The sequence below is a fragment of the Syngnathus typhle genome, linkage group LG7 (assembly GCF_033458585.1).
Source record: "Syngnathus typhle isolate RoL2023-S1 ecotype Sweden linkage group LG7, RoL_Styp_1.0, whole genome shotgun sequence".
Lineage (NCBI taxonomy): Eukaryota > Metazoa > Chordata > Actinopteri > Syngnathiformes > Syngnathidae > Syngnathus > Syngnathus typhle.
In genome coordinates, this window is record NC_083744.1 from 11968987 (window position 1) to 11983149 (window position 14163).

At 39.4% G+C, this 14163-nt stretch overlaps 1 protein-coding gene across 9 annotated transcripts in view; it reads right to left on the reverse strand.

The window, feature by feature from the left end:
* hydin (HYDIN axonemal central pair apparatus protein) overlaps positions 1-14163 on the reverse strand; it is a 49147-nt gene that overhangs the window by 27216 nt on the left and 7768 nt on the right. For 8 of the 9 annotated variants that reach the window (XM_061282848.1, XM_061282846.1, XM_061282843.1 and 5 more), the window contains 26 exons: positions 13695-13814; positions 13266-13400; positions 12762-12961; positions 12297-12421; positions 11610-11799; positions 11267-11399; positions 10842-10941; positions 10117-10235; positions 9816-10039; positions 9581-9648; positions 8767-9008; positions 7789-7889; positions 7025-7160; positions 6528-6692; positions 6282-6440; positions 5805-6043; positions 5476-5713; positions 5127-5270; positions 4892-5035; positions 4552-4644; positions 3710-3930; positions 2751-2838; positions 2370-2579; positions 1207-1398; positions 950-1124; positions 762-835 (listed from right to left, as the gene is read on the reverse strand). In XM_061282848.1, the coding sequence (XP_061138832.1) occupies positions 762-835; positions 950-1124; positions 1207-1398; positions 2370-2579; positions 2751-2838; positions 3710-3930; positions 4552-4644; positions 4892-5035; positions 5127-5270; positions 5476-5713; positions 5805-6043; positions 6282-6440; positions 6528-6692; positions 7025-7160; positions 7789-7889; positions 8767-9008; positions 9581-9648; positions 9816-10039; positions 10117-10235; positions 10842-10941; positions 11267-11399; positions 11610-11799; positions 12297-12421; positions 12762-12961; positions 13266-13400; positions 13695-13814 (4035 nt within the window). The remainder of the gene's footprint in view (positions 1-761; positions 836-949; positions 1125-1206; positions 1399-2369; positions 2580-2750; positions 2839-3709; positions 3931-4551; positions 4645-4891; positions 5036-5126; positions 5271-5475; positions 5714-5804; positions 6044-6281; positions 6441-6527; positions 6693-7024; positions 7161-7788; positions 7890-8766; positions 9009-9580; positions 9649-9815; positions 10040-10116; positions 10236-10841; positions 10942-11266; positions 11400-11609; positions 11800-12296; positions 12422-12761; positions 12962-13265; positions 13401-13694; positions 13815-14163) is intronic. The other variant, XM_061282849.1, reaches the window with a different exon arrangement.

Consider the following 14163-nt stretch of genomic DNA (forward strand, 5'->3'; position numbering starts at 1 on the left):
CAGTCAATATAGTGATGGTTTTGTTGGCTGCTAAATGCTTTTTGTTTAGCCTTAACCAGTTATAAACAATTCAGTCCACTCACAAGAAACTCCAGCTTCTTTACTCCCAATTCTCCAACCCTGCTGGTCTTTTTTTGTCTAAGTTCAGACTAAGAAATGAAGCTGGCCGTGGTATTTGCCTTTCAGTCTCAAAGATCGATCCTGCAAATGCATGTGACGCCAAACGTTGACAGGCAGAATTGGCGAAGCAGGAACTTCAAATGCTTCAAACGCTCCGGTCACGCAACCGGGCCTGCCCACGTGAACTGGACTGACAAGATATAGAGATGCACTGCTGGGAATGCTGAGCACGCTTTCGGTTTGCACGTAGCATTTTCTCTGATGCTTGTGTCCTGCTCCTTTGTCTTAAAATGAGCAAAGTCAGGGATTTTTTGCAACAGTACATCTTGTTGAGGTGCAGTCTAACCAGTGGCAAGATCTTTGTCTTTACTTTCTGCTACAAGTCAGCAATTCAAATATGGGCGTGCTGGTAATTTCGCTTTACCACGCGACTTCTTTAACACTAAGCAAGTGCAGTGTGAAAAGGGCTTCAAAGTATACATAATATTCATACAGCATATCCAATAAAGCTATTACAATTCATTTGCTCCACTCCCTTTGATATAACTAAATTGAAATAATTGAAATCCAACTTCATGACCTCTTACAATAATAAAAGTTTTAAAAGCTTAATATCAGTAAAAATTATTTTGTGGACTAACAGGAAGTGAACAGGTATCCTCCATTTTGACTACTTTTGTGGCGTGGTCAAGCATATCACTGTAGCCCTCCTTCGCTGTAAAGAAATAACAGGATGAGAAAGAAATTCTTCAGAGTTCCATTTGTAATTGTCAATCATTAATAATCAATAATATGTTCACGTCTGTGTTTTGCATTGCCTTTCATTTACCCAGGCTTCGGGGTAAATTCAGGGAGATCTTTGGGAACACTCCCTCGCCAGTGAGTGAGATGACCTGTGGTGGCAAGTGAGCCACAACCACCTGAAACTGCTTTTCAAAGACTTCAGGAATGCCAGGGAGGTAGAGCACGCGTAAACGATATTGTGAGCCAGCCTCAATGTAACCCTGCCATACAAAAGATTAAGTTGAAAGAAGAACTATCCTGTACATTAAATGACTGATGTTCATGGTCTCAACTTCAGCTCACTGTAGGGGGGATGACCAGTGGTTGACCAGGTCGGATCTCCTCGTTCTCCTCATCCTCAGTTTCCAGCATTGCATCTGGCTTCTTCTGTTCCACTGTGGTCTTCTCCCTTTGAACCTTTTCAATACTGAATTTAAAGCCCACCTTTCCGGTATTCCTCAGAATCACGGTTGACTCCCCAATTTGATCAAAACGCTGGAATACAAACCAAAAATGTGCTTCTTAAATTACTGATTTTTTTTTTTCAAAGATCACAAAATACATTTACAAAACAAAATAACTATATATTTTTTGTTGCTAATGGCACAAATGTCAGCTGAATGCACGATATTGCTTGGATATAAATGGATATGAGTTTCTCCTTCAGTGAGCAAGAACTACGGAAAAGTAAAACCTATTAACTAGTTGTGATATGGAGTGAAAAGATATGCGTTTGACAGCAAAAGATAAATGAGACAAAAGAATAATATTTTAGCTGTCTTTTTACTGTACATCTAGACATGACCCGCAATGTTCACAATAGGCAATTTATTCATTTTTATGTTGTTTTTTTTAGAGCTAAGATGCTTGCTCCAGCAACTCCACTGCTCGGGTGTCCTTAGCTGTTTGGCTTCTGGACTGCTTTTGTTCACAAAACTCTGACTGATTAAATGAAAATATGGAAGGACTTATTAACCTTCAATTGATGAGCAACAATGATGGCAGCAGCTGCAACAAGGACTCGGAAAAATCTGCCTGCCAATTTAACAATAATAGAACCAACATGATTGGGAGATTTTTCCTCATCCTGTAAGATAGTGGCTTAAATCGGAATGACAACTGCATTTAGGTTATGTTCACAACACTGTTAAGTTTATTTGCACAATGAGAACACCTACTCCGGTTGGTGGATTGGACATCTAAACGGGTAAACTGAAAAGTAAACAATTCCATGAAAATCAGAATGTTACTTCTGGTTCCAATCAATTCTTGGAACTCAATGCCCAACCCAGGCTATTATAAATCAGCCCTTTTTTAAAAATATGCTGTAGTAGGTTGAGTCAGGGCCAGCCAGTGGCCTAAAACGTTTATGCATTGTATCACAGGAATAACAGCGAGCGGTTGTGGGCCAGAACAACAGACTGTTTATGATATGGGCCAGCCCTGCAGACTGAAGACAGTCATACCTGCAGACCAAAGTCAACAGTAGTCGAGTCCAGACTGAAGCCGATCTCTGATGCTTCCCCTCGGAGTCTAATGTCATATATAGGTCCATGCTCTACTTGGCACTGTGCGATCACCTCTCGGCTAACGAAGTCCTGGCCGTGAAAGATGAACGTGACCAACTGCTGCTCGCCAGGTTTCAGATGTCCATGCATTGGCAAGACATCAAAAATCTACAGAAAGAGTATCATCAGTTCGGCGCAACGGATCCAGTCAGCTGAAACAGACTCAAGTTTACCACTGTAACATGAATATGGATGGATGGAGAAAACTCTATAACAATCTATCATGCACTGCACAAAGAGGTTTTCATAACTCTTGTTAGGTTGCATGATGAAGCGTACCTCTTGCACACACACAGAGCATTGCGGGATGTCCTGGTCTGGTATAATACCTTCGTCAGTGAGAGCAGCTATAGAGGTTTCAGAAGATCTTTTGAGGGAGAAGTATCATAATGTTATACATGGATGCAGAATGGTAATATTAATGAGCAAGGTAAATTTAATGGTTTTCTAGACTCTCGACAAAAATAATAAAAATACATAAATATACAAAAAAAAAAAAATCCATAAGGAAGCAAATGAAATAAAATGCTTATGGAGATTGGGACAGTGTAGTTACTTTCCCTTTATATGAAAATGAAAAGACCTGCAGCTTTAATTTAAGGGGATCCACAATAATATAAATATTTAATTACAGTTAAAACTTAGACTAGCGCTTACTCAATGGCTCAAACGCATTTGGTTAAAGTGACTTACTAATTGTAAACATAAATATAGTTTTATCACTTGGATTACAACCAATTGCGGCAACTACTCGCTGACATAAGTCTAGAGCCCATGGACGTTGCTGAATATTGACTTTCCTCTCTGGAGATGCTCTGTCTTCAGCCAGTGACAAGGGAAAGAAATTGAATATTCTTTCATGGCCACTTACCAAAGACAAAAAGCTCCAGGCTGATGTTGTGTCGGTTACACATTTATTTATGTACTATAGTATATTGTTGATATGTATCCTTCTTGGCTGTATACCAAGAACAAGCATGACATAGACTCCCTGATTCATCCCACGAAGATTTACAGCAATGACATGGGAAGGCCAATTGCACTATGATAAGTGTGGGCGAAAGATATATAGGCAAGGGCAGATAATTACAAGCAAAGGGATCAAACTACCTGATGGCACCATAACAGATATGCTCAGAGCTTCCGATCTAATTAAATTCACTAGCAGAAATAAAGTACATAATGGCAAGCAAGTGCAAAACACAGGCACAATAAAGTTTTTTTTGCTAATGGTATACCTGAAGGCACACTGTGAATGATCCACCAAACAGGCCCAGCGGTAAAATACCGGCAGTGGGGAACAGTTTGTCATTGTGACTTCCTGGTGATTTTCTGTAGAGTTGAGAACACTTCCAAAATCCACTGTGGTGGAGGAAAAATGGAGGTTGGGATAATGAAGTTCAGCATGCATTTCCACCTTGTCTTCTTGTGGGTGTCCTATGTAGATCATGTTGAGGGTCTGGAAAAATGGACACGAAAGAACATCTAATTGTTCACACATACATATATACGGCTCGCCACTTTGCGCTTCACCTATTGCAGCCTCGGTGCATTACGACTTTATAAGTGACGAGAGAACAGTGTTTAAATACACGCTGTATATGAATTTTGGAGATTCATGCGCAACCATGACTCACTTTGGTTTTGCTATGCATGGTTAGTGTAGTGTGGTAATTCTAAAGGTAGACACTTTGCAAGGTAAACCATAGTTCTAATTAACTTACTTAAAATAAACCCATGTCATAACGGCCAACAAGAAACACTACTTGTTGGAAATTTCAACACAGTGGTGTTTAAATTTCTAGATAATGGATATACTATTTCGACTTCGAGGAGCTTCGTTTTTCGCGGGTGTTTCTGGAACGCATCTCTCGTGAATAACGAGGGATCACTGTATAAGCAGTCATCATTACACAAAAGAGATGTCAATCATTTGTGGTGATTACAAAACAAGTTGTTTTAGTTTAGTGTACTTTGTAAGTTTGGGACAGATTTCAGTGGCTTAATTTTAACTATAGAAAAGTATAGCGAAAGAAAATTTGGCCGACAAAAAGAAACATAAAAAACACCTTAATGTTACCTGATCTACCACTTGTGACAATTGACCATGGAAGCAAGTTGGATCAAAACATATCCACAACTGAGTTTCTTCCCCTTGAGCTAGTGTCATGCTCTGAAAAAAAAAAAAAAAGCATTATATCGTTAGAGAAATCTCATGATGTAATGAAAAGATGATCTTTTTTTTTTTTCAATACACTTGTACTGCACGTTTCTGCACTTGCAAGTGACTCCTGTAGGCTTGAATCATATTCACAGCCCTTTAAACAAAGTCAAAATATTTTTGAACTGCTTTATGGAGGGGAGAGTGAAATAAAAAGGCAACGCATTCTTTCAGCGCAGTAGGAGAAGTGATGACATACTTTTGTAATAGCAGCACTAAAGACTCCTCGGGTCTCGCACAGGGAGAAAGGATAAGCAAGAGAGAGCTCCATGGATAGAGAGAGAGATGACACATTCTTTAAAACCAGCTCCTCATAAAGTTGGGTAAGGTCTTCTCCTGGGAGCTGATGGAAATATATATGCAATTGGATATAAAGATTGGGAAATGGTGACAGACAGTTCCAAAGAAATTATGATCACAATTCTTTCATGAACCTTCTCTATGTAGAAATTCAGCTTCTGGGGGGACATGCTGAGCATAGGGGTCACAAAATGGCATGTCACCTCCACAGTAAACATATGCTCCTTGATCCCCTGAAGACCCACAATGCCACAGCAGACGAGATATTCTTTCACAACCTAAGGAGGCAGGCAAGGGTCACTTGTATAAAGACAATCAAATTGGCTGTGAACTTGTATTTAGTATCTCTACTTGTTTAATCTGACATTGTTTGACCTGTGTGGTAGTGATTGTGTAAGTTTTTCTGAAGAAAATTATACATAATAGTGATCATGCAAAATAAATCCAAGCCAGTTCTTTACAATAGTTATTTTGCTATATCACCTTGGGGAAGTTTGAAGATCCTTCCAGCACCATGTCAACCGAGTCACCGGGAAAAAGTTCCATACGTTTTGGGCTGATGCTGAAGACGGGTTTGTCTTCAATTTGTGATCCCCATGATTTTCCAGTTGAGATGGACGGCAGAAAAGTGCGTCCAGATGAGCACTCTGTCTTCCAATAAAGTCGATGTACTCGTTGGCCATAGTTGGTCACCTTGAAATGGAAGTCGCACGATCCATGGCTTAGGACACACATAAATTAAAAAAAAAAAAGTATGACAATATGCTTTTAAGTGATATTTTTTTGGGGTGAGGTTAATGAATGAATACTACCTGAAGTGTATACCAAGGTCCAGATTTGGATATAAGGGCTTGTCACTGACAATTGTGGTACCCGTTCCCGTTGCAGACAGGGCAACAATGAGATTTTGACTACCTTGGATGGAAATCTCGAGGGTGTCTTGAAAAAAGAGTGTATCTTTGAGATTAGCCACAACCTTAAGATCCAGTTGGCCTTGTGGTGGCAATTCCCCTTCACTGGGTTCAACACGCCAAGGGGACTTTACTTGACTCTATGGAAATAGAGGATTGAAATTAGTCCTCAAAACATGTCATTTTCATTTGCTTGTATCTTTAAAAAAAAAGAAATCTCACAACCAAACACAATGTTGTTGTTTTTTAGTTTGAGAGCTAGTAAAATCATGTAGAAAATGTGCATCTAAGCAGAACCTCAGCTCACAAAGTATTTCAATTGCCTTCCTTTTTCCAAACTACAGCACTTATCTAGAAGATAATCTGAGTTGTTTGTACCATGTGTGCCGTGAAGTATGCTGGAATAGGTGAGTGGTTGGAGAGGGGAAGGGATTTAGCAACATCTGTCAGAACAGGTATTTTGCCAAATTCCAGTTGTTGACCTGGACAGTGAAGGTAAACTACGGGACCTCGCCCAGTGCATGACAAGACAACCTCCTGAAAGGGAACAGGAGACAGGGGGATGAGTAGAAAAGCACTATGTCAACACAAGGACATGACGGCAATATAATAGCGGACATTTACCAGTGGTGAGTGAATGCTGCCAAACAGAGCAATGTAAAGCGTGTGATGGTGCTTTCCAACATCCTTCACCAATAGGAAAACAGGAAGGTCTGCTGAGCTGTGAGGAGGGATCACTCCCCTGGATAAAGAACTTCCAAATATCACTGAAGGGTTCTCCTCATATTCCTAAACATGGGGGAATAATAATAATAATAATAATAATAATAATAATAATAATAATTCTTTACCGTATATGGGTGTAAGCCATAACACTGATATGAAATAGTGGAAATTAATGATTATAGATGAGCACAATGAATCCCATCAAACATCAATTTATCATTAAATTCCATTATGAAATGGGTATATAGAGAAGCTTTGCTAACAATCAAGAAAGTCCAGTATAAAAACAAAACTAAAAAGCTAAAACACTGTAAACTAAAAACTAGTTGTTCAATATTTTATAACTTCCACTCATCCTATTACTATTTTTTTTAAGCTACAGTGAACTGCTTTACCTGTTCCAGCATCCCATAGCAGACAGGTAGAGAACTTTGGTTCGTTAAGTGTACTTTCTTTTCATACGGGTGATTGAGGAAGCACTTCTGAAAATCCACCACTGGAGACTCTACCATGATATCTGGAATAATACACCTGTACGCAGAGGAGAGGGAAAATGAAAATGTTTTTAGAGCCTCATTTCCCAATTGCAACATTATGAGAGCACATGCAGTGCCATCAGCCCTTGTCACCACACACGCCTCAAAGATGTCTGATAGTTGGCGCTGATGGCACGGCGCCATCGGCATTCAGGAAAAGCCCCTGCACACGAGGCAAGCACGGATGGCAACGGCAACAAGCGCCGTTGGTGCCTCGTGTTCGAAGGGTTTATTGTCATTTTCTTGCACAGTTGTTTGTTGAGATACGAGGGCCTTAAAATCTTTTGAGCTACTGGCCTTCACTTGTCAAATTTATTGTTATGAGATATGCCAATGGATGCCATGTGGCCAGCATTAATCAATCACATGATCAATTAATGAATAAGTATTGGGTTGGTTAGCGTCTGATAATTTTGAGCCATTTGTCTGCTGCATGCATCATGTACACAAACAGAACTGAATACAGACATTTCTCTCAAGACAGGCAAAGTAATCGAGAAATACTGTAAACCAGATGGTTTTGCCACATGTCATCAGATGCCGCCCACTACTACTTGTACTGTATTTTGTGTAAAATTATTTTTTTATTATATTTGATTTATTTTTGTACACATATGTCTTACCTTGCAATAATGGGCAGAGCCATGATCTCTTTTCCAACACCCTCAACATCTACTACCAGAGCCAACCTGTAATGTTTGACTGTGTTGGAGCACAGTGACACCTGTTGAGAAGATCCAAAAACATGTAGTATAAAGTCATTGCGATGGATGGAGGGATGGATGGAGGGATGGATGGATGGATGGATGGATGGATGGATGGATGGATGGATGGATGGATGGATGGATGGATGGATGGATGGATGGATGGATGGATGGATGGATGGATGGATGGAAGCAGCATCCCTCATTTGATTTAAAATTAGGATATCAGAATGACTGGCACATAAACTGCAAGATCTCCCCTTATGGATGATGGTAGTATACATGATTAAAGACTATAATGCTGTTCCGGTCTGGCAAAAGGTTGCATGTTGGGGAAACATACGCAGTTTTTGAGAGCGGCAACAAGGAGAACAAAGTACAAAATGTTAGGGTTGATAGATTATTTTGATCGTATGATTATGTTGGAATGTAGACTATAATGATTAACCAAACTTCTCCTGCTCTCATAACGCAGTCGAATAAAGTGGTTGCATCCTCTGCACTGGTTGACCAGCTGCAGAGGAAGCAATTAAAGTTGTTCTGTTTCCCCCAATGTCGTAAAACACCCGCTGCTCTGATTCGACCAGAGGCCAGGGGTTAACCAAACCTGCCTACTCTCACCCCCACCCTGTTTTCTCTCAATAAATACTCTCTTGCAAGAATCCAAAGTCAGACTTGCTCAAAGGGCATTCTGTCTCCCGTGTGGTTCTTGCAAATACATTAGAGTGAGCACCACTCTAACACAAAACATACATTTCTCAAGACAACAAAATGAAACTAATGACACAATGAACAAATGAGACACAGGTAGAAGACACATGAGAGTAGTGCATTATCTGAAAACTGGAAAAATGGGTAGTACAAAAACTGAATAGAACTTTTACTAATCCACTGTACCTTGATGCTAACGTCTGCCATGGCCCGCAAAGTACCCGCAGCAGGACTGACGGTAAACTCAACAGGCATAGCATGGATGTCATGAGAAGTGCTTCCTTGCCACTTGTTCCTACACAGCTCACACACTTGCTGGTCACTCGTCACACTGGGAGAGCCCATTCCGTCTCCCAGAACACGCAGGGTGAAGTTCATTGGAACAAAAGATGTGTTATAGAGGGAACACATTTCTGTTTGTGGGAAACCTGCAAAATAACATAAACTAACATCAATATGAAAAGGAACATATCCAATTTGCAACATAAAGCATGTTGAGGCTTCTAGAGTTAATTGCATTTGTTCCATTCAACCTGAGGCTTGTAAAATGATCAGGGAGCACTTCCAACAAAAAATAAAAAAATAAATACACGTCACTTTGATGGGCACAACCTAGTGCAATAAATATGGAGTGCGAATAAATATGTGCTAAAAGGCAGGCCAAAAAGTGTGTGTATGCCCCCAGTGGCCACCTCGTTCCTCCTCCTCTGCTTTACACAGTGGGACATATGGAGAATATGACTATATTAAATTAAACGGAGACATGGTAGTTTGACGTTATAATTGCTTGAATAGACCATTGTGTGGAGTCATCGATCACCTTTAATTAAGCAACAAAGAAAATCTTTGGAAAAGAGTCGAAGCTTGCTTGAAAATTCTGCCAAAATTCATGTCATAGATATATGACTTGATGTTATATGACTGAAAATTGTTAGTACTCTAATTGTTGGAGAAAATGCCCAATATGTTTCCTTCAACATCACTGTAAAGATTTACTAACCGTAGGCAACATCTCCAAAATTCAGTTCTGAAACACTGAAGTGAAAAGTTGGCCCAATAACACAGCCCCTGAAACAGAAAAACAAATACAGAAAATGAAAAAAAAAAGGAACCATTCGATAGTAAAAAAAAAAAAAACTTCTGAGTTAATGAAGTACTTCATACAAGGTACTTTTATTACAATACTGAACCCATTTTCATTATTCAAGCTAAGTAAGAGAGCATTCCAAATTCACCTGAATGTAAGAATAAGTGGTAGAGGTTGGCCTTTGACACATAGCAATAAGCCCTCAGAGAAAGTTCCCAAAATGCTACTTTGGAAGGTGACTTTCACCATCAGGCAAGCCCCAGAGCAAACAACACCTTTCTTGGGAGTGAAGGAGAAAAATTTCCCAAAAGGAGTGCAAGGGCTTGAGAACTCAAAAGGGGCATCAATCAGCCCGTGGTTGGACAGCTGCACCTATAGGAATCCAAACGCATTATGACATTTAGTGGCAATATTAGCATGCACTGACAGTTTTTCTTGGCAAGCCTTACCTCATAAGAGACAGTGTGACTTATAAATATGTTTTTCATCTCCATTAGCTTACAGCTGATCTGCATTGCAGGTCCTAAACCCTCACCCTTGACTGTCAGAGGGATGCGAGATTTTTTGCCTAAAAGTACAGCGTAACAAAGGAAAGGGTCAAAGGGAAATAAATAATAAATAAGACATGATTTTTAAGACACAGGCTAGCCACAAAGGCAAGCAGATTTCTGCTGAGTTTCGTATCTGCTTAAGTATGCGTTTGCATCTAAATAAATATTTTAAAAAATCATCCCTCTGGGCGCCATAGCTATGCGGGTCTAAATGTGTGTGTTGCACTAATGTCGAGCCTGCCGCATTCAAAGGGAATGAAAATAGATTTTCATTGGCCACAACTGAAGTCGGGTGTGACCACGCCCACAATGGCGCAGTCCTCTCTCTGCGCTCACCTGCGAAATTACCATCACTGTGTCAAACACATCTTCACGCAGAGCTATGCTAAGCCCTGTTGAAGATCTTTACATCCATCACAAAAAAAGGAGCAGATTTAAAAATCACAATGAGGTCAAATTAGAAATGGCTGATGACTTTACAGTACAAATAACGCCCAGTAAAATAGCTATGCAAAACAAAAATGTATTCCAAGCTCCATTGTTTATTGTAAACCAATAACAATGAGCTATTATTTTATTGTTAATGCTTGTTTCAACACTACACGTGTGTTCTAGCCACTTACCTGTGACGTCACAATATATGATTTCTCTGTATAATTTGGCTTCATCGGGCTTGAAGACAACAGTGAAACGTGCTGTGGTATTTGGCCATATTTCTCCCGACTGTGTCATGTTAACAAAAGGGGGAAAAGAGCATTTTAGAGTTTATGAGTGCAACTGAGTGAATATACAGAAACAGAATTATTAAAGCTACATGAGGATCGTTTGGAATATAAAATAATATCTAAATACAGGCGCATTTGCAAGTGTGATTTCCAAACATCTACATCTTTTTGGATGCGAAAGCATTACAGTTTTCCCATTATTTGAAAAACACACCAAAATGTATTGTCTTGGCAACTCCTATCTTTATCGCATTCTTATATTGTCCAAAACATTGGAACAACAATTAATTAATGCAAATAATTAATTATTAGCAAACACACACCGCTGGTTCTAATGTTATACATCCTTGTGAGACAGCAAGGAGGCCGGTTTGATGATTGGCTGTGGGGTCAGACTGGCAGGGAACAAGCAAAGGTGAATCTGCAAGATGCTGGTGCTCGAGCATTGAGGAATCCCTAGACCGTCGAGAGAGAAAGGAAAGGCAACACAAAGAATAACAACAGGCACAGAGAGAGTAACAAGTAGACCTACTGTAGCTTATATTTAGCAATGCTGTGAAGTCATGCTTCCTGGATTGAAACAATTTTTTTTTTTTTTTTTTTTTTTTTTTTTTAAGTGTGTGCACAATGGAATTAATTTCATTCAGTATTTGACAATATACTCACTGGCTTTCTTCGAAATTGATCCGGCATGTTGTCCAACAGTACTTAAGAGTGGTATCACTACTATTGGTGAGTGACACCGTATGCATGTTAGACAAGGAGATGTAAGTCTTTTCCAAATGAAGGTATTCAGGGATAAGCTTGAGCTTCAACTCCTTACAGTAACCATGGAGACTGATGTGCACATCTTCACCTGAGCAGAGGAAGAGGAGTGAAGAGCGTTGGGGCGATAAATACTGTCAATCACAAATCAAACAGGTCCAAGAGTACATAGAAGTAAAGTATGCAGAACCTCACCTTTACTCTTTTGGGTTTTGATCATATTTTTAAGACATGTTAAAGTTTTAAATAGTGTATGTATGATTTAAAGGGGAAGTCAACCCCGAATTTTCCTAGTAATAATATATTCTGTGCAACCGGTTTTGATTACTGTTTTGTTTGTGGAATATGAATTAAACAGACAAAATCCACCAGCTATTTATCCATCTTCTAAACTTATATTTATCAGTATGCTGTGTTTGAACTAGAACATACAAAATATTATTGTAAAAAAAATAGAAAATTGGGAGTTGTCTTCCCCTTTGAGTCGCACACCCAAATGTAGAGTACAATATAGGAGGATTTAAATACGCAAAAACATAAAAATATTGCAGATACAATATTGTTAAATATTATTTCCATATATTGTACCAATATCGTAGTGTAGCAACAGATCCTGTTGGTGGTCTCCTGCAGTCATCGGATTGAAAGCCACGGTTATTTGCATGCTCTCTCCAATATCCAGAGTTCCAGAGGAGGGTGTTACTGAAAAAGGACTGAAATAGAAATACCATAAGGTCACAGAGTGATCAGGGGAAATTAATCATCCCTTAAAATGTATAACAAAGTAATGCGAAACATATTGCCTCATATGTCTCATATAATGTTTTTGATTTCTTCACCCTCTAAATACAAGCAGATCTGATCCACATCAATACAGCTTTACACTTTATGTGATCACAATTCAGCTCTAAGATGAGAAACAGAGTTTATAGGTATGAATGCAAATACAGAAACTCATAGTTGCCGTTAATTCACAACTAGATTTTATTAATGCAACTATAAAAACTCATAGTTGCCATTCATTCGCAAATTGATTTTAATAGTAGTCGTCACCTTTGTGTTTGTAATTTGAAGATGGCAATGCGGTCTCCTAGGTTGCGTACAAGCTGAGTTCTCTGTGTGGACGCTTTCACAAGGCAGTCAGGTAAATGCAACTCATCACGGAAGTTCAAACTGGCTCTCGGGCCAATGGCATGGATCGGCACCTCAAACTGCTCCCGCTCTGTCACAAAAAACAGGGTGTGGTGGTAGTCCTAGAAACAAAAGTGAAGAAACAGCGTTAGGGTTAGATCTTATAATTATGTATTGGATGAGGTTCTCAGAAACACTTTTTTATAATAGCGATGAGGTGATGAATCTAACTGTGTCTAAACAATATCATTTAATGATGTTGAGAATAAACATTGAAAATAAATGTGTAACTTTGATTCCTAGTAACTTTTAGTGTAACGTTGGTTCTGCTTTCATGTATCAGACAAATCCCACAACCGGTCTACGTGAAACAAAATATTTTATAATATAAACAATCTGAAAGTATCTGAATGAAAGTGAAGGTACCTTGTTCTCCTGTGGAGTGAAGCAGACTGTGAAGCCCACTGACAATCCTGCTGCTACTTTAGTCTTAGCCTCCTTTGGGCCTTCAACTTGGAAATAAGCGGACTCCTGATGCTCCAGCTTGACATGCCGTGATATCTTGACAACAAACACAAATTGTCAAAAGCACCATAACAATCCTAAAATCAACAGAGCATCAAACACACAGTTGGAAACATTCAAGTATCTTTTATACCTTATTTTTCATCCTATGTTTTACAGATAGAACCATTATATCTCTGACCATTTTGCACACTAAAATAAACCGAGAAAGACACTGGCATTAAGAAAATAATAATAATTCATTCATTCATTCATTTAGGAGTTGTGACATTTTGGTCCAGTTAAAGGTTAGAATATTGTATTAGTTCAATTATTTCGTTAAGTCCGCACCTTATCATTGTTGAACAGTTGCAGAGGTAACTTGTAAGATTGTGCAGGAGTGAAGTTCTGGAAAATCAACTCAGGTGGGTGGGGCTGGAAAAATGACTGACTGACTTCCACCGAGGGCATCTGCAAAGACACAATAAAATTTCACTGTGCTTTAATCTTTCTAAACTCATTACGCAAGACACTGGACAATACAAATAACAGACCCAATGTTGACAAGAGAGTGACAAATAAAACTGGTTCATGAAGCAAATTTGATGCTCAGCCCCTCCCTGTGCAGCATTTGCATGTTCTTCCCGTGCCTGCGAGAGTTTTCTCTGGGCACTCCGGTTTCCTCCCACATCCCCAAAAAACAATTGCATGGTAGGCAGATTGAGCACTCCAAATTACCCGTAGGTGTGAGTGCAACTAGCTGGCAACCGGTTCAGGGTGTCCCCCCCATCCTGCCCAATGATTGCTGGGATAGGCTCCA